This window comes from Phasianus colchicus, chromosome 14, assembly GCF_987193195.1.
Source record: "Phasianus colchicus chromosome 14, bPhaCol1.hap1.1, whole genome shotgun sequence".
Classification (NCBI taxonomy): Eukaryota; Metazoa; Chordata; class Aves; order Galliformes; family Phasianidae; genus Phasianus; species Phasianus colchicus.
This window is the reverse complement of record NC_143449.1, coordinates 18294244-18315801: the sequence shown is the minus strand read 5'-3', so window position 1 is coordinate 18315801 and position 21558 is coordinate 18294244. Positions and strand designations below refer to the sequence as shown.

General features: G+C 52.0%; 2 protein-coding genes across 4 annotated transcripts; both read left to right on the top strand.

The window, feature by feature from the left end:
* Positions 1-4139: 4139 nt before the first annotated feature.
* PRPS1 (phosphoribosyl pyrophosphate synthetase 1) lies at positions 4140-17560 on the top strand. 2 transcript variants are annotated; one of them, XM_031594092.2, is made up of 8 exons: positions 4140-4449; positions 6323-6506; positions 6853-6951; positions 8595-8719; positions 9860-10033; positions 11089-11248; positions 12973-17268; positions 17497-17560. In XM_031594092.2, the coding sequence occupies exons 1-7, from the start codon at positions 4328-4330 to the stop codon at positions 13063-13065; spliced, it is 957 nt and encodes a 318-aa protein (XP_031449952.1). In that variant the 5' UTR covers positions 4140-4327; the 3' UTR covers positions 13066-17268; positions 17497-17560. The 2 variants fall into 2 exon arrangements, with proteins under 2 accessions (XP_031449952.1, XP_090006579.1); XM_090150453.1 differs by having other exon boundaries at positions 12973-17311.
* Positions 17238-18546, top strand: LOC116229557 (thymosin beta-15A homolog). 2 transcript variants are annotated; one of them, XM_031594094.2, is made up of 3 exons: positions 17238-17268; positions 17497-17601; positions 18027-18546. In XM_031594094.2, the coding sequence occupies exons 2-3, from the start codon at positions 17502-17504 to the stop codon at positions 18062-18064; spliced, it is 138 nt and encodes a 45-aa protein (XP_031449954.1). In that variant the 5' UTR covers positions 17238-17268; positions 17497-17501; the 3' UTR covers positions 18065-18546. The 2 variants fall into 2 exon arrangements, with proteins under 2 accessions (XP_031449954.1, XP_090006580.1); XM_090150454.1 differs by lacking the exon at positions 17238-17268 and having other exon boundaries at positions 17502-17601.
* Positions 18547-21558: the final 3012 nt, after the last annotated feature.

Below are 21558 nucleotides of genomic sequence, written 5' to 3'. Positions count from 1 at the left end.
GTGCAAAGCACTCCCAAGCAAACACCCGTCCTTTTGTTGCTATAGAAATGCACGTATGGACGGTGCTGGGCTATGAAAGGAGGGCAGGCTTGATGCAAAAGCTGTGCAAACAGTCTCCTAGCTACAGGTGAGGTTGCACTGGGGACGTGGTTTGCCTGCCATGACATCAAGGAAGAAAGTGCTGATGGTGCCCTCTGCACACCCTACAGCCTGCAGGGACCATCCAAGTCTGATGTAGATCGGGCACACACAGCCTCAGGAACTGGGCCACGTTCTGTACGGGGGCTGAATGTGTTGTCTAAAGTGTAGACAGCAGCAGCCTGAGTGCACACACACTCTCCGTGCCCCCAGGCTGGTTATTTTAATCCGCATCACACCATTCCCCATGCTGACATAACAAACGGTGCTTGACACTGACTGGGACGACTATTTATAAAGCTGGGGATGGATCGAAACCTTGCAAAAGCCAAGAGGTTCTTTAACACCACAGAGAGCCTGAGAACGTCGCTGACAGCCGGCACCTCCACCAGCAGCTCTGCAGCCGGTGCTGAGCTCTCAGTACCATCTAGTGGGCAATCAGCATGGCAGTGGAAATGAATGATTCCTTACATGCTGCTGCTGTCTGTGTAGGCTCTGGGGACAGCTGTGAGAAGGGAGGAGCAGTTCCAGCACACACCCCAGGAAGGTGCATCCCTGCCTTTATCACCATCCTGCTCTCACTGCTATGCAGTGACCTCACTGTGTTGGGCACCTGTCTGCGTTCCTGCAGGCAGCGATCCACGTAACACTTACTAGCTGATGGCTCAAGGCTGTGCCAATGCAAAGATAAATGATGAATAATAAGATTTTATCCTCACTTAAAGCACGGGGCTGCACTCCTGTATAAGGCATCCCGAGCAACGCAGAGCTGGCTGGGACACCCACGGCTTTGACCTGGACAAGGGAAAAGTCTGCAGTTATCCCAGCTCGTCCACACCTCCCATCCCATATTAGAAAATGACCCGTACAGATTTTGGGAAGCTGCTTTCCAGATGTGTTCTGTGTCAGGCTAGGTAATTCCACGGCATTAGCAGCCAAGGAGCCTGCACGGGGCATGGTGTCCCACCCAGCTCCCCAGGTAAGGAGCAAACGGGGTGGTTCTCTGCAGCTGAACTATAAAGTCATTAAAAGGCAAACAGGCTGTGCTAAAAGCAGCAGAATTCCCAGTGCTCTCTGGATGTGTGCCCTGAGGTGAGCCATGAGAGTCTAAAGAGCTGTGGATGCCCACAGCCCAGAGCATGTTAGGAGGTTCCACCCAATCCCACTTTGAAAAGAACCTTGAAAATATTCCTAAATCCAAAGAGATCAAACAGCAGACTTCAGCACAGGAATAACATCCACCTGTTGCTGGAACAGCTGAACCCCATCCTTCTGTTTTTGGGTAGCAATCACATAGTAAAAATTAGGAAAAGTATTCAAAGGGACCAGGCAGGACTTTTAATGAGCTTGTAATTCCAAATCTGCACTGCTTCTTATCATAGAATCATAGAATGGCCCTGGTTGTAAAGGACCACAATGATCCTCCAGTTCCAACCCCTGCTATGTGCAGGGTCGCCAACCAGCAGACCAGGCTGCCCAGAGCCACATCCAGCCTGGAACACGTTTCCTATGGTTTAGTCGTTTTTCCTGACAACTGAACTCTGGTTCAGTGATGCTGTGTGTAGCTGGGTAGTATGGGTGACCTCCATGCCTAAACACAACCCATTTGGAACCAATGGGATACCTACAATTAAGTGATTTTCCTCTTCAAAGGAAAGAATAGAGTGTTCTAATAGAGCCAGTAAGGATCCAGAAACAAGACAGCTCTCATTTGATCCTAGAGGGTTTGGCAGTAGCAGAAAGGGAATTTATCTGAAAATAATCCCTGTGAAAAAACGATAGAGGTGGGGAAGCAGCAGAAAATAAGCAGCCAGCAGAAATGCACTCGGAGCCCACGATAAGATTTTCTGAATTGTTAAGTGAGAATATGGGAAAGGAGAGAGACATCGGAACAGCCCAAGAGTGGAGGTGGGCCCTGACCCACAGCAATGAACGGTGTTGGATGTGTGAATTCCAGCACCAAAGGGCAGAGTTGTGCTGAGTGTCACTCATTAACTGGATGGCCCACAAGGAAAACAAAACTCTCTGTAAACACTTGGTCCATGGAAATGGGTCCTTGACGAAGTGGTGGTGATTGAGCAGCAATTGTATGCAGGAATGTGCCAAGAGAGGGAAAAGGGCCACTTGTCTTGACTGGCATCACCGTGAAATTCGATAGCGTTAATGAGCCGCTTAAAACTTCCTGGAAAATACATTCCCAGGCCACGGAACACAACGCCATTTCTGACTGAGAGAACCTCCACTCTTTTGGGTAAATAAAAAGGGAGCAGTGCCACTGCTGTGCTGTCAGCATCCCCGCAGGCGGACACCAATGTATTTCCAAAGGGGAAAACAGCAGCTCAGGCTCCAGGATAGTTCCTCCCAACACCAAAGCCAACAAATGCCTCTCCATGAGGTAAAGCACATGGAAATTCAATACAGTTCCTTAGATTGGAAGTAGGTAATTCGGTTTATGACATTTGCCTTTCAAACCGAAGCAAGGCACGTTCAGTGTGGCACTTTAAAACTACTCCCATCCACTTTCACATCCAGCCTTACCGAACTGCAGACCTTTTCCAGAGTGCCCTTTGATGGCCAGACTGGATTTCAGCCACCCAACCCCTGCCTGCATCTAGCTGAAGGCAGAGGTAAACCCCTCTTCAAAGCTGACGGAGACGAACCTCTTGAGCAAGCTCCTTGGCTTTGTTTAACTAGGCCTTAGCTGCAGGCTGCTTAAAAGCTTCTCCTCAATAAAACCTCTCATTATCCTGTTCTAAGAACAATAAATCGTTAAGATGGATGGACTTTTGTCCTGGTATCCGCCGTGTTGGATACCCTCTGAAGAAGTCCTGGTGGCTGCAGCACCGGAGGCAGCAGGAGATGCTGAAAACACCCCTCCGTGTGAAATGAGAGTTGTTGTTGAGGCCCTGTTTAGAAGATTGGGGATCTAATTTCATCTTTTGTATGACAATCCCATCCCTGTGATCCCAGCAGCTGACAAAACTGTGACTGCAAAAGGGAAACCGAGAGAGTTGATCCAATGTGCACCAGCCTGGGATCCCCAGAGCAGGGCTCAGGAATGAGCTGTGGAGGAGCAGGGATCTGCAGTGCAGGGAAAATAAAAGCTCAATTTGAGCCAAGACTGAAGGAAATGGCTCAGAATCAAACACACCAAGGACTGGAAGTTATCCATCCCCAAATTCTTCAAACCCCCTGCAGGCCGTGTGTAGGGAGGAGAGGCCTTGAGGCTGTTTTTGCAATATCACTGAAATCTAGACGCAGAAATGCATTATTCCACAGGATAACCAAGGTTGTATTGAGGAGAAGCCTCAACCACACAGCCACGGGGGGGTTCCTCTCACAATTAACCCCAACCACTGTGAACCATGAAGTGCCCATATGGTAAGAATGATGAAAACGGACTGAAGTGCAGGAGTTGTCCATAGGGAATAACAGCAGCAACGCTGTCAGCAATGCCCACCCATCCCATGTGAGCACTGGGCGGCCAATCTGACTGATGGTTTATTACTTTATTATCGAAACGAGACATTTTTAGCAGCAATCTGGAGGCAAAGGGCCATGGCCTTCCCTTCCCGTTCTCTGCATCTGCCGTGCGTGGCACCCGCCCAGCCACGGCCCCTTCCCAACCCTGGGGCGGAATCCATCATGGCGGCTGGAGGGGGGTGGGGGAGCGCCAAGCGCGTGGCCAACTCTTCCCCTCTCCCCGCCGCCCCCCCATCCCCGTGGCCTCTCTGGCCAATCGCCGGGCAGGCGAGCAGGCAGCGGCCAATCACACGCCTCCTCCTGCCCTTCGCCCCGCCCACTTGGGGAGCACGCGCGCACACCTCGCTGCTCCCCAGCGAGGGCCGTTGTTTGGGCGATCGGTAGGACAGGCCAAGCCCCGCCCACCGCCCTTTCACGCCATTGGAGCGTCGGGACGAGGCCCGCCCCCGGCGGCCGCCTAGCCAATGAGAGAGCGCCAAGGCGTGTCCGTTGGAGGGCGAGGAGTCTATAAAGGATCCGCGCGGCTGGCGGGAAGGGGTAAGATGGCGGAGTAGCCGCGGCCGGCGTGGCTTGCTCTCTCCTTGCCGCGTCCCCTGGCAGGAGGCGGGTGGATCCCAGCGCCGCAGCGGGCCGCGGTGCGAGGCGGAGCGGGGAGCAGGAGGAGGGGAAGGAGGAGGGCAGCGCTCCCGCCGCCGCAGCCGCCGCCATGCCCAACATCAAGATCTTCAGCGGGAGCTCGCACCAGGACCTGTCGCAGAAGATCGCCGACCGCCTGGGCCTGGAGCTGGGCAAGGTGGTGACCAAGAAGTTCAGCAACCAGGAGACATGGTGAGGCGGGGGCGGGGCCGCACTACAATTCCCGGCGGGCAGCGCGGCGACGACGGCTCTGGTTCCGCGGGGCCGCCGCGCGGGGGCTGCTGGGAGTTGTAGTGCGCGGCGGGTGGCGGCCTGGCACGGCGGGGTTGGGGGCGGCCGCGCCCCGCGGGCCTCGCACGTGGGCCGGCGGCTCCGGGCCCGGAGCGGGGCTCCCGTGAGCGCCCTGAGGCGGTGGGCCCGGGGCTGCGGCCGCCCCCTCCCCGCCCGCTGGCGGCTCCGTGCGGGGCTGCCCCTCTGGGGGCCGGGGCGGGGCTGGAGGTGCGGTGCAGGTGAGCGGGGAGCGGCACACACGTGGCTCCGGGCCTCCACAGCTGCGGCCTCGCTGTGTGCGTGGAGTTAAGAGTAAGGAGAGGCTAAAACGTATGCCGAGGTAGGGAATATCTGGAGGAAAACAGCCCTATGTGCCGTAGGCAGTGTGATAGGAGGAATCCTGAATGGCTGCCCAGAACGATCTCATACAGACGTGAGTTGTTTCCATTACGTGGTGTTGGAACTGCTGCCCTGAGGCTGTGCACATAGGTGTGGTAGGGCTGTGTGTGATGGACAGCAGTGTCATTGCTCTGTCCTCATGTCCCCGTCCCTCCCAGGAGGTCCCTGTGTGAGCACTGATGTGGGTTTTAAACATCCAGTCAATCTCTTATTTACCTCCATCAACTCAAGGCCCGTGCTGGAAGAAAAAGCAAAACAGTTCAGTTGTGCTCTTACACAATAAGTGGGCTCTAATGTTAAACTCTGGTATTAAAGTACGGTGGCAGGTGGCACTGTGTGCTGTTAGTTCTGGTGCTTGCCCACTGGGAAGGTCTCCACCAGAGCAATAAGCATGGCAAGATATGTTGAGTTAGCAGTTTGCTGGTGGAGGTAGAGCAGCAAGGCCTGGTGTTCAACAAAAACATGTTGAAGGGGGAGGATGAGATGAGAAATGAATAAAATTAGAGATGTACCTTCAGGTGCTCTAAACACAAAGCCATTAGGGGTGTGAGGTAATCACTTGCCTGCGTGCTCCCAGAGTTTGCTGCAGGATATGAGCATCGCCAGCACTGGAAGAAACTGGGGGAGGATTTGTCCTTCGTAGAGTGACTCTGGGTTCCTTCCACATCTGTGGCAGGCTTCTCTAAATTTCACTGTTGCAACGCTTAGGGCTTCATCTTGTACAGCATTTCTACAGGAGCCTCGAAGCTGAGAAGGCCTGAGATGGCTGTGTGCCTTCCAGCCCTGCTTTGGGCGCAGGTGTCCCGACACACGCGCTGGAGCTGGCGGCGTGCTGCTGGCAAACAGGACCTTTGGCTTGTGTTCAGTACCTTCATCAGCAGGGATTAGTGTGCATTACATCCAGGAGGAAATTAACCCCAAAAGCCTTTCCAGAGTGAAAAGCTGGAGGGCTTCTCTGTTCAAGGCAGTGAAAAGCTGTTAGGGCTCTAATAGAATAATCTGCTGCAGCATGGCTTCTGTTGGAAGCTTGGCTTGGCTTTCCCTGCTGACTGGCCATCATCCCTGCTTCCTTTATACACTGCTGCTTTGTACTTCTGTGATTTTGGGGGGGACAGGAACTGTTTGAGGGGGTTTACATGCTCAGCTTGCACTGAGATTAAAAGCAGAGGCTGAGCGCTTTCAGCCTTATTGAACCATTAAATGTGAGCGGTGAGGACTATGAAATAGTTACTGAGCAAACAAGCAACAGTGTTCGTGCCAAACACCCGTGATTACATGGTGCTGTCACCCACAGACCCTCAGGATTGCAGCCCCTTGGTCGCTCTGCAGGCATACATAATGACTGCAGCTTTAATTTCTGTTTGGATCCAACTCTTCTTTCCCCATCTGTTCCCAGTGTGGAAATAGGCGAGAGCGTACGTGGGGAGGACGTGTACATTGTGCAGAGTGGCTGTGGGGAAATCAATGACAATCTGATGGAGCTCCTTATCATGATAAATGCGTGCAAGATTGCCTCAGCCAGCAGAGTCACAGCTGTCATCCCTTGCTTCCCTTATGCTCGGCAGGACAAAAAGGACAAGGTAAGGGATTTAAGAAGGGGTTCTGCTGGGGAAAGATGTATGCTTGCTTGGAGAGGCCGGCAGGCCTGCCTGCCTGCCAGGGCTTAGCTGAAATTGAATAGGTGGAGGAAGAGATAAAACTTAATTTAACTTAAACCTGAGGGCATTGAACTGCAGATTCATCTTCACAAAGACATGGTTCTGCTTGAAAACGTACCAACCTGTAATCAGCAGCTGATGAAAAGATGCAATGTTAATGAGTGCTTCTTTTAGTAACTGCTTGTGAATCATTGCCTAGGGGTGGAAGGCTCACATCTTGATGAAGGAGTTAAACTTGTCTTAAATACTGTTTTTTTTCCTGTCTTAGAGCCGAGCCCCGATCTCTGCCAAGCTGGTTGCAAACATGCTGTCTGTGGCAGGAGCAGATCACATAATCACAATGGACCTGCATGCATCTCAGATTCAGGTAGGAACTGAAATTAGGAAGCACTTAGCTGCTCCCATCTGAGCCTGTTTACTGCCTTGCAGGCTTTCCTGTCATCTGCTTTTTTTAGCTACAGCAGCAGTCAGCACTTAAGAGCACAGGGCTGGAATGGAGTTGTAGGGTCAGTTGGAAGGGGGTGGTGGGGTGGGCAACAGGTTCCTCTGTAAATAGAATTGTAGCTGCTCTCAACTAGACCACGCATAACGAGCCCTGTATAAATGAATGTTGTGTTAGTAAATGATCCATGCAACTTGGTCACCATATGGGGGCACTCTGTGTTCTTAATTGGTCCTGTGAGGAATTTCAGATGGAGAATGGTTTTATTTAATGTTCTTAAATATTGAGCAGAGCTTTCCAATACAGGACAGTCAAGGAGGAGGGAGGAGTGAGCAGTGCTGCCTGACACAGTGGCTAACAGTACTGCTGCCCTGAGGTTACCACACCCTCCAGGTCTGCTGGCACAGCTGCTTATGAGCATTCAGTTTTCCAGGACAGTTATATGAAAGTTTGCTGCTGATGAGATGGGCAGCTCTGCTTGTATCCATTCCACCCTTCCTCTACAGTTGGCTTTGATCCCCTCCCAAGCTGCTGGTGAATGGAAAACAATGGGTTTGCTGGAAATGAGCCATCTCAACAGAACAATTGGAATTTTGACCAGGGCTTGCTTTGAAATAGCAGGAGCTGTTTAGCAGGGAGAGGAGGGACAGCAAGGTGTCAGGTTGTTAGTCTTGTCTCTTTCCACCTTGAACAAGCTGTGAGACCAAGAAAACAGTTTACACCTGGGACAGTTGTAGCACATCTGTTGTGTTGGTGCAAGCATTTTGAATCCAGAGAGGTCAGCTATCTGCTGCCTGGTGAAGTAGGTGGGCTTTCAGTCATTTTAATGACTGAAAATGCAGCCACTTGCATGTCAATGTAAATTCTGGTGGAGTTTGCCCAGAAATGCTTCATCTCAGATAGAAAATGTATGAGAGTGCAGCTGAGACTTTGAAAAGATCTCAGAGCCCAGCAGTGGTATTCCTCTTCCCTGAGCACCTTGGAGCAGCAATGTCTGCCATGGGGGTCACCTTTCAGCAGCAGCAGTGATGAGATTGAGTTAAATAATTGGTTCTGTGTATATCATTGTCCAGCATGTCTGACTTCAGCCTGGATGCGTGGGGTTGCTGAACCCAGAAATGATGGTAGGAAGGATCTGCTCCTCGGCACCTTGAGTGTAAGGCTGTTGTGCTGGGCACTCCTCCCTGCTCCTGTCCATTGCTCCCTGTCCAGCATTAACTTCAGCTTTTAGTGACCTTTGAGGTTTACCTGAGCAGTCTGCTGGGTCAGCGTATAGTTGTGCAACCAGGTGCATTGCTATGTTTTGATGTTGGTTTTCTATACCACTTGAGATAGAACTAATTCCATGTTGTAAAAGTATCAGCTGTTAAGTGTTACTTACACTGCAAAACTGGTTCCAGTCGTACCACTGTTCTATATATCCCAGAGGCTACTGCCATTCTACTGAGAGGAGTAGATAGGGAAGCAGAAAATGCTGTGGCTGTGTGCCTGATAACATAGAAATCTTCCAATCTCTGATCTTGGAATGTGACCTTCAGCTACATCTGTTCCTGTCATCTTTCTTGCAGGGTTTTTTTGACATCCCTGTTGATAACTTGTATGCTGAACCTGCTGTACTGAAATGGATCAAAGAGAATATTCCTGAGTGGAAGAACTGCACCATTGTTTCACCAGATGCTGGTGGAGCCAAGAGGTAAGCTGTCAGAGCAAGCAGAGATGCTGCCTCCTCTACCTGAATTCCTGAGTGTGCTTGTAGCTAGCTGTGACCCTGCTCTGAAGACATGTTCCCCCTCTGCCAGCTGGCTACAGCTAGGGAAGAGCAGTTGGTTACTCTCCCTGGGGAATATTTAGAAGGTTTCTTGAGCTGCATGGAGAATTAAATAGATCCTAGAATCACATAGTGATAGGAATGCATGGATAGGAGTTGTCCAGTTACTACATCCCATGGACTAAAACTGATCTTTCTAGGAATGGAATTGATGTATGTTAAAGGACAGGATCGTGTAGCTCATGCTCGTATGCCAAGACAAGGTATTCCTGCTGGATAATAATGCATTTTCAGCTAGACTGTTCTCTCTGAGGTATTTAGTCTACCGAGGCATTTTCTTGCTTTATTGCTCTTAATTTTAACTGCTTGCTGTGGTTTCAGCCTGCTGCTGCTCGCCCTCTTCCCTGAGAGCAAAGATGATAGACGATTCCTTTCTTAAGAGCAGCAGCATATGTCACAGCACATTTCTGCTGAGATAGTCTGACAATCTCCCATCTTTCTGCAGATGAACAGCAGTTTGTGGGCAGTTTGGAACGGTGTCAGATTAGGGAGAAACAAGGCTGATTTTTGCTGCTTCTGTATAATGGTTACACATGAGCAGTGAAGTAAAGCAGGTGTATTCTTGAATCCAGGAGACCATTACACCAAAATGTTGATGTGTGCTGAGCTGAGCCACACGCTCTGGAATGACTGCAGCTATCTGTTACAAAGAGCCAAGCTGTGTGCCTTCCTGTAGCAGCATTGTGACTCAGGTGTGTCAGCCAGGGCCTTCTGTGTGTTCAGCTCCTTGTTGTGTAATGCAGGTCATGAAGTGCCAAGTCAGCCAGCTACCATTTGTTTTCTCACCAATAAAGCTTTTACATCACTATTCATCAGTAGCAGTATATAAAGTTTGAGTCTCTCCAGGAAAGATTTCCTGTGGTCACATTTAACAACAGGGGAGCAGTGAGCAGATGTGGTGACAGCTTCTTTTACTGCAATCTTAGCATCTTTTCAGTTTGAGAAGAGATCTGACTGAAGCTACCGTGGAGTTTAAGTGTGCTTTGGAAACTGTTCTCTCTTCAGAGTGACCTCCATTGCAGATCGATTGAATGTAGACTTTGCCCTCATTCACAAGGAGCGCAAGAAAGCCAACGAGGTGGATCGCATGGTGTTGGTGGGTGATGTGAAGGACAGGGTGGCCATTCTGGTGGACGATATGGCAGACACGTGTGGCACCATCTGTCATGCTGCAGACAAGTGAGTAGGGCTGGCTGATGCTTTCCTCAATCAAAAAAAACCCATCTATTCATGACTAAATGAATTCATTGATTTGTATGCGAAGTTTCACAAGGTAGAATCATAAAATGACCTGTGTTGCAAAGGACCACAATGCTCATCCAGTTCCAACCCCCTGCTGTGTGCAGGGTCACCAACCAGCAGACCAGGCTGCCCAGAGCCACATCCAGCCTGGCCTTGAATGCCTGCAGGGATGGGGCATCCACAGCCTCCTTGGGCAACCTGTTCCAGTGCCTCACCACCCTGTGTGGAAAATTTCCTCCTAATATCAACCTAAACCTCCCCTGTCTCAGTTTACAACCATTCCCCCCTGTCCTATCACCATCCACCCTCACAAACAGCCATTTCCCCTCCTCTTTATATGTTCCCTTCAAGTACTGGAAGGCCACAATGAGGTCTCCCTGGAGCCTTCTCTTTTCCAAGCTAAGCAAGCTCAGTTCCCTCTACCTTTTCTCATAGTAGAGGTGCTCCAGCCCTCACAGAAAATAAATGAAAAGTGTAGCTGAAATTCTGACTACATGAGTAGCCAGGTGGTGTCCTCTCTTATTTGAAAGCACGTATCACAGGGATGGCTGGTGGGTATTGCTCTTGATGCTGAGTGTAGTGATGTTTGATTTCTCGCACTTGAGTTTAATATAGGCAGGTTGCCATCACTGATTCTGATATAATTAAATGCTGTCTCAACCATCAACTTAATATCACACATCTGAATTTCTATTAGTAAGCTTTCCAGGCTTTGATATCAGCTGTCTACACTAGAAAAGCGAGCACTTGGTAATACCTGCCCTCTTGTGTTGGCAGAAGTCACTGAAGGTGGGTTTGTGTGATATAACCCAAATATCCCAGGGCTGATGAGTGTTGTTGCAATGTGTAACTTGCTTGTGGTGGATTTTATGGTACTTGTTTGACTGTTTACTTCCCCCCATTGCTGTGGCTTACCCCTTGCCTTGCACTCATATCGCTTTAATGCTGGTTAGTAATTCTTCATCACTTTCTTCCCCCTTCCCTGCTCATAGACTCGTGTCAGCTGGAGCCACCAAAGTTTATGCCATCTTAACTCATGGGATCTTTTCTGGGCCGGCAATTTCTCGGATCAATAATGCCTGTTTTGAGGCAGTGGTAGTCACAAACACGATACCCCAGGAGGACAAGATGAAGCAGTGCCCTAAAATCCAGGTGAGCATCTCCTCCTTTTTCTTCTTGGAGATGGCCCATTTGTCTGTCTCCCTTTTGGTGGGGAAAACACCAATACTGTATAGTATTTACAGCAGTATCACCAGACTGCAGCTTCCCAGCACTGACCAGTGTTGTGCTCTAATTGCTGAGGGTTAGCAGAGCTGTTACACCTATGAAAGGCACCTGCTTATCCAGATAGGCTTAAATATTTAAGACATTTTTTTCAGTGCTTGCCTTACCTAGAGCAGATCACTGATCACAGGGGGGCACAGTGTATGCAAGCAGTTGTCACTCCTGCAGAGGGTACTGCACGCAAAGGACATGTACTCAAGCAGAAAGCAGTAGGTAGGAATTTCTCAAGTTGATAATGATGCTAACCTCACTTGTGAAATCATCACCCACCACAATGGGGGGGTGCAAGCCTTGTTTTCCCACAAAAGAAAGATCAGAAGAAGCTGTCTGGAAGGATTTCTGGTCTCAGTGGGAAAAGCTTCACTCTTGCTGCCTCTCCTGATGCCCTTGGGAGATCAGAGAAGCTACTGAGTTCATAACAACAAGTTGGGGGGGGGGGGTGGAAGGCAAGATTTGAAAGGCTGTGCATACTTCAAACATTGCCTTCAATTTCCAGGCCTATAACCATCCCTTTATGTGAATTTCTTTATCCAGATGTCCCTTTTGTGAGAAAGTGTTTCATGCAGGGAGGGAAAAGATATGGGAAAACAGTGTGTATGAGAAACAGCTGAAAGTGACCTAAGAGGGAGCTCAGCCTCACTCTGTGCACATGCTGTGCTGGTTTGGCTGAGGGCAGGTGGCAGCTCCACAGCACAGTGCTCAGGTACTTAGGAAAGATAAAGAAAACCACTTTGCTGTCCACATGAAAACAGGCAGCTTGTGAAGATACTGCTGTAGTGCACACAATCAAGGAGATCCCAAATGCTGATTCCCAGCACAGATCTATAGGACAAAGGCACTATAGATGAGTGCAGTAGTTTTACAGGCTGTCACATGTCACTCCTTTACAGTAACCTCTGCTGTTCACTATTTGGAAATAAAGAACTGTAGCAGTTATAAGTCCCATGTTCTGCCTGCTGCTGCAGCTCTTAGGTTCTTTTTTTTCCCCCTTCCTTCTTAGGCAAATTATCCAGGAAAAAGAAAGTGTTAAATACGAATTTCACTTAATTCATGCACCATGTCCATAGTGCTTCTTAGAGACTGTGCTGTATTGAAGTGTTAGATGCTGGGATTCTGAACTGGAGTTTGAAACTTGATTTTTTTTCTCCGCTGCTAATGGTTTACCCCACCAGGTGGAGCCAGCACACTGGAGCACTGTAGCTTCATCTCTGATAAAACCTTGTAGTGGCAATGGTAAAGTCTTGTGACTCAAGGGAAGTAATCTTGGTCTTGCTGTAAACTCCCTGAACTTCTCTGCAACTACAGACTGAATAAGATAGTCCCAGGCTACGTGGAATGGGGTAAAAGTCTAAGGAGTCTCAGCAGAGAGAGGCAACAGACTGTCATCCTGGGAAAGGTCAACACTGAAGTATTTCTTGTAGTGCTTTGTGTGCAGTATCTTCAGAGGAACAGAGAAGAAAATGCCTGTCATTTAGAACTGTAATTTGTCTTCATCTGATCCATTACAAATTTGGGGCAATGAGTTCACTCTTGAATTTTCTTTCTTGACTTAGCAACCATTCTCACAGGTTTGATGTCTCTTTCCCTTCCAGGTGATTGACATCTCAATGATCCTTGCGGAAGCCATCAGGAGGACTCATAATGGGGAATCTGTCTCCTACCTATTCAGCCATGTCCCTTTATAACAACCGATGCCAGCTTCTGCTTGTATGGCTTTTTTTTTTTTTAAACCAAAAGTTGTTCAGCTTGTTGTAAAGTCCAGTAGAAGACTCTGCTTGTTCCAGTGCAGTTCTCCACAGCTCCTCCTGCTTTAAGTCAGGCTTACTGGCTCTGACCCCAGCATGGGGAGGCTGGGGCAAAAAGCTCATGTCTGTAACACTCCAGCTCTGCCAGCAGCCCTGTGCATTGGGGGCTCATCGGTAGGATTGGCTCAGTACTGCAGATCTGTGGAGAGCAGGACTGATACATGGTGCATTGCCACAATTATTTTGGGGGGGAGGGGGTGGGGAGAGGGTTTGTCTACGGGCAGGGTTAGATGACCTGGTGTGCACACCCTGAATTGTTAGGGAAGTAGATCTCCCTAGGACATGTGGGTCTGGATGTACAGCAAGAGCCCAGAGGCTGCTGTCTTATTGCTCTACAGCTGCCAGCTCTTCAAGAGGGATGAGGAAGACTTGTGTCTTGGCCAAGCTTTGACCATAGCTGAAGCCCTGGGGACATCTAGGAAGTGTTTCACACCTGGGGCTGGTTCAGCTACACCTTCCTCTTGCGAAAGGAGGTCGGTGTAGCTTGCAGACTTGAACTCCCCTTAATTACTGAAGAAATGTCCTTTAATGTGTTGCACAACAGAATGCTGAGAGCGTGGTCTGCAGTACTGCCTTGCTGTTGGGTTAACTTAGTGGTGAAGGTGCTCCTTGGGCAAGTATTCTCCCCCTTATGCAGAGGACAGCTGGTTGTGGGCTATAGGTTTTAGGGTAGATTAAAACCAGTTCCTCCATTTCACAAGTTCCCATTAGCCTTGCTACTGACTGGAGGACTGTTGTTGTGTACTGTACTGCACCTGGACATGCTGTGCACATGTACCTTGGTTTGTTTTCACCAGTACTCTGGTAACTGAGCCTCTTCACCTTGCAGAAGCTTGGCTTATGGCAGTGGGTTGAAGGGGTTCGTGTTACACAGCACTGGGAAAACTGCAAATCCAAAACCAATCTGATGGGCAGCGAGGCGCCCAAAAGAAAATACCAAAACTAGAGTTAGCTGAGGCTCTTAGGTGTAAAATAAGTATCATCCAAAACTTGAACGCATAGTAACTGTACCAGACAATCTTAAAATGTCTCTCCTGGACTCTTACGGTATTACAGGTCAAGCTGTTTTATGCTCTGGTTTTTATAAGCACTCCTCCTTGATTTGTTTGTGAGATGGGGAAGGGAAAAGGGAAAAGAAGGAACTTGAGATGACTTGCTGGGGTAACTAGCATGGCACTGGGAGGCTGGGCTGCAAGTGGAACTAACTGAAAAAGAGGCGGTCGAGATCTGGGAAGTACTACTTCAGTTGTGCCTTTTAATGAGAACTTCTCCCCTCTCCCTTCCTAGAATTTCTGTCCTGTGGCGATGTTAACACTTCTATTACAGTGTAGGGTTGTTGTTGTTTTCTTTTTTTTTTTTTTGTATAAGAATTGGTGTTTGTCTGGAAAGTGTGTCCCTTGCTTTGCTTTGCATCCTGCACTGAGCTGTGCCGAGAGCCCAGTTCCTGCCTCCTGCTTTGGAGCCCTGCTGCTGCACTGCCAACGCCTCGGGAGCTGAGAGCCAGGACGTCAGAGCAGCAGTGTGAGGATTTTCAGCAGCATTTGTGTTTAAATATGTGACCTGATGAAGGAATTAAACTTTTATTTAAAAAACAAACAAAAAAAACCAAACCACAATATGTAGCCTCTGCTTATAAGTGCATTTAAAAACCCTAAGAAAAAAAAATGGTGTGCATCCATGTGATGTAAGATGCATGGATTGGAAGGGACCTTGGCAGCTCACCTGGCTTAGCAGCAGGGCTGACTGCAAGGTTCTGCTTTGCTGTGCTCACACTTTGGGCTGAGCTGCTGGGAGTGGTGGCTTTTGTCTGTATCTGATGTTGTGGACTTAAGCTCTGGTACTGCAGTTTCTCTTGTTCTGTTCAGTTACATATCTGAGCAGATCTGTTCGCATCAGTGTTCAGCTGTGGTTAAAACCTGAATAGTTGAGCAAGCATGAGTGAAGAATTGTGAAGTATTGTGCATAAAGCTAATGATTTCAGACAGCAGGATTGTTCTGAGAAGCACCTGTTTACCTAAACCATGATCCTCTCTTATTGCATATAGTAGATACTACATATTGTAGACCCAGAAAGTGTAAGTGAAATGGAAAGGAAGGAGATGGCAGCTCTAGAGAAAGGTCTTTGACCTCAGAGTGGTTGTCTTGCCTCAGACTGGAGCACCACATCAGGAGCTGTGGCCTCAGGCAGACTTTGCTGGAGACCACTACTGTAAAATAATTCAGTACTGATCAGTGAATAGCTGAATTGTGGGTTTTTTCCCCCCAAAGTGGGCAGTGTGGTGATGGTGGTGATGTGGCTCAGTCTTCCTTGGGAACATGAGCTTCATAGCAAAAGGTTCTCTCAAAAGGGATCTTCCAAAGGGCTCCTAATGCTGCTGGTGTGCACGTCCTGCTGCAATAAAAAGTTGGAGGAAGGGGGAGCAGTGCAGGCGTGGAGCTCTGGCAGTGCTGTAGCTGCATAAAGGACGGGTGATGAGTAGGACACGAGGGCTGTTGCAGGGAGATGCAGTGTTTTTGCACTGCGGATCTTCAGATGAGGAGGATTGCACACCTGGGTGAAAAGGTTCTTCCTTAAATTAAAAAAAAAAAGTTATTTCCAATTTCTAAACCTATTTGAAAAGACTGGCTGCCGTTGTGATACCAACGTATCAGGTCTCATTTTGCCCTTCCTGCATGGACACAGGAGGGGAAAAGCGTTCTCCCTCTCTGCCTTGGTCACAAACGCAGCTGTATGGGACACTCACTTGCTGTAGGGCCGCGTGTGGGGGAAAGCAGCTGGACACAGAGCTGAGCTGTGCTGCCCTACAGCTTGGGGCGTGCTGTAGGGCTCCAAGCAGGGTCGGCTCCAGCAGCATCAGCTGCCCTGCAAAGTGCTGGTAGCAACAGCAGCACAAAGGAATGTTATCAATCATAAACGTGCCTTAGCCCGGCTCAGTTACCCGGCGTTAATGCTCGGGCTGGGAATGGCCGTATGTTGGCCACTCGTGCCTCGCAGGCAGCGGGACTCGGAGCAAGACAAGGCACGTCCCAATTTGTTCTCATCAGCATCTCCTTCCTGCTGCCGTGTAAGAGCTGTTGCAGCAGCACGGAGGATGTACTTCCATGGGGAAGTACGTGGGCTAACAAAGCCCTTCTTCTCAAAACTGCTGCCTGGGCTCAGAGCGAGGAGAAGTGAAATCGGTGGGAGGGACGAGCTGTGCCCTGCTGTAACACAGCAGCCCTGCTGCGTGCGTCTCTGCGGGCTGCTCCGTTCCCTCCTCGCCAGAAAAGCGTGCGGATGCCCGGCCATGCAGGGGGCTGAGCTCCGTGCTCACAGCCGGGCTCCGTCCTGGAGCAGGGAATGAAGCGTTCCCGGCAGTGGCCGCGTGCTGCGGGAGGTTTAAAGCTCAGTTAAAATGGCTGGCAGCTGTTCTATTTCGGGTCGGGGCTGCTTTCGCTTTCCTCCTTTCTGCTGGACGTCTCGGTTCCGTCGTTGTGAATTACCGAAAGCAGAAATAACCACGTGCACGAGGCTGTGAGGGCGGACGCGGTGAATTTGCCGTGGGAAAAAGCTTGGGTTGAGACCTGAGCTGTGCGGGATGGGTCCGAAACGGTCCGACGGCTGTGTGGGAGCGGAGGGTTCGGGGCGGGGAGCGGCGGAACCCCGCTTTGTGCCCAGACAAAGGGCGCGGGGCTGCAGAGCGCAGCCCTGCGGGCACTGCGAGCGGAGGGGGTTTCGCTGTGCCCACCCCCCCTCCTCCCCGACCCAGCCCTGCTGCGGGGCCGCTGCCGCATCGAAGCCCCCGGGGGTCCCTCCTTCCCACGGAGCCGTGTGTGTGTGTGCGGGTGTGCGGCACAGCGCTCTGTGCACACACGCACCCGCGCCGCGGGGCATCACGGGAGTTGTAGTTCTCCCAGAGCCCTCGAAGCGGGGGCGGCAAGCGGCACGCGGACTACGCTTCCCAGCGTGCACCGCGGGCGGCGGAGCAGCCAATGGGCTCGCGGGATGGGCGGCGGCCGGGGTATATAAAGCGCCGCCCCACGCGGCGCGCTTCAGTCTCACCTGGGGAGCGCGGAGCCGAGCGGCGGAGCGGTGCACGAGCGGTCCGTGCGGGCGGGTCTCTGCTCGGCGTTGGAGCTCGGGGGGGTGCGGTCGCGCGGGGGTCCCCGGTGGGTGCGGGGTGGCAGAGGGCCCCGCCCTGCGCTATTGTCCGCGGTGGGAAGCGGGCGTGGGGCGGCGCCCCGGGGCGGGCGGGCGGCCTTTGTCTGCGAGGTGCTGCGTGCCCACCCTGCACGGAGCGCCGCTGATGCGAACCGGGGGGGATCTCATAGGCAAAATGTGCGACAAACCGGACCTGTCGGAGGTGGAGAAATTCGATAAGAAGAAGCTGAAAAAGACCAACACGGAGGAGAAGAACACGCTGCCCTCCAAGGAGAGTGAGTGCGGAGGGGATGGAGCCGGGGTTGGGGCGGGGGGCTGCCCGGTCACGGCCGGAGATGCGGGTATCCCGAGCGCTGATCTCACTGCTGAGGAATCCGTGGGGAGAGGCGGTTGGTGTAGCTGAGAAAAACGCAGAAAAATGCACCCGGGGGCGGGAGGGGGGGGTTGGGGCGCTCCCTGTGCCGTACCCACCATTGGGACAAAGCTGTGTGGGTCACGTCCCGTCCGTGGGGCTGCTGCCCTCGGGGTGGGGGTGTCCCGGTGGGAAGCTGCGGGAGGATGTTCGGTGCCCTCTGACTGCGGTTGGGTTCAGACAATAAAACCCATTGCCGGGCTCTGAGCGATCGTTCCGCAGCCAATGGCTGTTCCTAGGGAGCAGCAGTGGGGGTTAATGGACCTCTCTTTTTTTTTTTTCTTACAGCCATCGAGCAGGAGAAGGAATGTGTGAAGTCTTCCTAGAGCGATGGTCCGGCAGGAAGAGCCACCACTTGATCGGTTTTTGTTTTTTTTTTTTTTTTCTTTTCTATGAATTAAATCATCTGTTTTTTGGTTGTTTTTTTTTTTAAACTTCCATCATGTACACGTCTAGAAAACAGCCGTATCGTCTGACCCACTGCCCCGCCTCACTGGCAGCTTTGGTGAGTGGGGGACACAAAGTGTGGCCCCCCGATCCATCAGCCCAACCCAACCCCATGGGTGCTGCCCAGCTGATGCCTGCTGACCGTGCTGACCTTGCTCTGATGCGTGGGGAGGTGAGCAGAGGCTGTGGAGGCTCCTGGGGACAGACAGAGCTCTGCACTGGGGGAGTGGGATCCTTTCTGGCCAGCCCGCGGCCTCGATGTCATCCTTTTCACTGATGGTGTTCTGTAGCCTCACTCACAATTTGTCTTCCTTGGGGAAAAATGAGAAGTTTATTATAAAATAAAACAAAAGTATAATGACCTCTCTCTGGCTTGTGGCTTCTTCCCTGGGGAAGGTTCAGGTGTGGCCTTGGGGATGGGAAGGGCAGGGTTGGAGGTTGGCATTGATCAGAGAGATCCCTGCAGGGGCAGCCTAGCTCAGGGTGGGGACCGAACCTCCTGCTCTGAGCAGTTCGTGTCCTCTGCCCAAAGCACTGCTGCGGGGCTGGGCTGGAGCTTCCTGCACTGGCCCAGGTCCCACGGGTGCTGGGTCTGTCCCCTTGCTGCCTGGCACAGCCCTTCTCTCACCTGCCTCAGCCCCTGCCCTTGGCTGAAGGAGGTTTTTGCAGCCCTCAGATGGGCTTGGTACCCTCTCATATGTTCCTAGCCTGGCACTCTGAGGTTCTGTGTGCATCCCCAGGGCTCTGCTGAGGTTTCCCAAGACTTCCTCACCTGCTCCAGGCTCATCTGCGAAACTGTTGTGCCTGCAGAGATGGGAGTGGACCGACCAACAGCTTTGACTGCAGAAACACGGGGACTGTCTCACCAAAGCAACGGGCAGGGAGGTTGCAGCTGCCTCACCCAATTCTTGTGATCTTCAGCTCTGAGGGCAAAGAGCCCCAAATGCCCCCATTGCAGGAGGAGGGTTGGCCAGTAAGGGGAGGATCGTTACAGAAAAGCTCTCTACCAATGTTATCCCTCCCTCCCTGCCCTGGACTTTTTTCACCCCAGCACACCTGGGTGTGTGGGCAGCTGGGATGCCTGCCAGGCTGATGTCCCCAAACTGTGATGGCTTTGGCAGCACTGGTGCAGGTGATGCTGCACCGTGAGGCGACCATCCCCGAGGGGCTGAGTGCCACAGTCCCTTGTGTCCTGCGAGTATCCATGCCCCCCCACTGGGGCCCCGTCCGGCTGCTCTGGGGCGGTTTCCTCCCATGGCTTTATCGGCTGCGAAGGAGGGAGGAGGTGGCTGAGTCACGGTCGGGAGTTATTTGGGTTCTGCAGGACAAATACCTGGTGAGCAGCAGCACGGGGCCCATTCGGCTCAGTGGCTGGGATGGGTGCCTCCCCCCCTCCCCTGGGACTGACTCAGCCGGGAGGGGATTTGGCCCCATGGGTTTGCACGGAGATAATCTCGGGCATTTCGAGCGCGATAAGGCGAAGAAGCCACGCTCTGAGCTTCACAGCCATGCAAATCTGCAGCTCCTCCGTGTGCAGGGCAGAGCTGTCACCTAGCAGTGTGGCATGGGGCCGCGTCCCCTTGCTGTGCAAGCACAGCTGCAGGGAGGGAGAGAGAGCAAACATGAGCTGCAAGGGAAAACCTGCGTGCACAGGAGGTGTTTGGAAGCAGCCATGCATGCGTGCACAGTGTGTGCACAGTGCAGGTGTGAGCTTGGTAGGAAGGGAAAGCAGAGGGGATGCAGCAGTAGGTGAAAGCAATGGGCGAGCCAGCAAGCTGCCAGCAGCACTGAGTGCAGTGCTCAGCACGCACCAACACCTCCCCAAGAAGCTGAGAAGTTATTACTGCTCTCAAAATAATGCCCGGGAGGTCAGCTTTATGAACAGCAGCTTGCTCATCCCCAGTGAGTAAGGGCTTAGGCCGTAATAATATGAAGCTGGTGCGCTCCCAGCTCCCTGCCCTCTTGGCCACAGCCCTGGCAGCAGAGCCCTTCAGAGGCTCTGGAGGTCCACATTCACCGTGGGGAGCTTTGTGCTGCACCCTAGGTTGTTCTGAGCATGGGGAAGGGATGGGAGCTGCCTTGCTGCGTGCCTTTGCTCCTCACCACGCGTGCAGCAGTGACCAACAGCTCCAGAGAGTGGCCAAAATTGCTCATCGGGGCCCCCCACCACATTGCATGCATTCCCCCGGCGTGCCATGAGCAGAAAAAAGTGCTTGCCATGGGGAAGGCAGCTCTGGTGACACGTGGCAGTTGTGCTGGGTAGGGGCAGCTGACGGCGTGGGGCAGTGCTGTATTTTGGGAAGCAGCTGCCTCACACAGGGACATTGTTTATCGTCTTTCTCCCCTTTCCTCGGTGCTTTATTACAAAGGATTATGGCGTGAAAAGTGGTTTTGTTTCTCTGCCCCCCCCCCAGCCTGGCCCCTCTCTGTGATTTATCCCCATTTTGGGCAGCAGCTGCAGCACCCTGAGGATGTGGGAGTGAGGTGGAGGTTCTGACCTGCACAGAGCAATGCCCAGCAGGAAGGTGTAGGGCCAGGCAGGGATTGCAGGCGATCACCTGAAGTTACCTCTACCACTGGGCAAAGGGATGGGTGGTAGCCAAGCAGACACGGAGCCATGCAGCAACAGTGGGGTTTGAGATGGGAAAAGAACAAGGAATGAGGGCAGGGTGGACACGACCCCAAAAGCTGAGGCACGGAGCAGCTCCCCTCCAGCATCGCTTTGGGACACTTTCTTCCCACAGCCAGGACGCTGCAGCCACCTCCATCTCCATCCCATGCCCACATTGTGGTGACTCCACTCATCACCAGTGCAGGGCTGTGTCCCAGTGTGGAGCAGTGATCCAGTGCCTGCCAGCCACCCCCACAGCTTTCCAGGAACCAACACGAGATTGATGGGCAGCAGATAAGCATGCAGCAACAGCTTCCTCGTGCTGCGTCTTCCAAACAACAGCCATGCATGTGCACTTACCTCCAGGTAAAACTCAGGCTGCTGCCTGCTCCCATAGTGCTGCTGTGCTGCCCTCTGCATTTCCAGCTGCTCTGCTTGATGCTATCCATGGCTTTGTTCCCTGTATCGCTGCTGTGCTGCGCAGGAAGGCACGGCTGATGCCATGCACAGTGCAGGGAGGTGGCATATGAGCGGTGCAGAGAGAAGGTGAGAATTGGAGCAAGCAGTAGAGCACAAGGGGGTGGCGGAGGGCTCAGAGGCAAAGAGGGGAGCAGCTGGGTGCTGGCAATGCCTGTGGTGCCCACAGCCTGGCTGGCAGTGAGCCCAGTGCCTGGGGCATTGCAGGAGGAATTACTCAGGGCTGATGGACACACGCAGGGTGAGGAGGGCAGCGCTGGGCCGAATCAGCACAGCTCTAGGAAA

Bases quoted from the DNA above. Each gene is read 5' to 3' on its own strand.
- PRPS1 (XM_031594092.2), top strand. From the start codon at position 4,328: ATGCCCAACATCAAGATCTTCAGCGGGAGCTCGCACCAGGACCTGTCG. The intron at 6,507-6,852 runs GTAAGGGATTTA...TTCCTGTCTTAG, and splicing joins GGCAGGACAAAAAGGACAAG to AGCCGAGCCCCGATCTCTGC. The intron at 8,720-9,859 runs GTAAGCTGTCAG...TTCTCTCTTCAG, and splicing joins GATGCTGGTGGAGCCAAGAG to AGTGACCTCCATTGCAGATC.
- LOC116229557 (XM_031594094.2), top strand. From the start codon at position 17,502: ATGTGCGACAAACCGGACCTGTCGGAGGTGGAGAAATTCGATAAGAAG. The intron at 17,602-18,026 runs GTGAGTGCGGAG...TTTTTCTTACAG, and splicing joins CACGCTGCCCTCCAAGGAGA to CCATCGAGCAGGAGAAGGAA.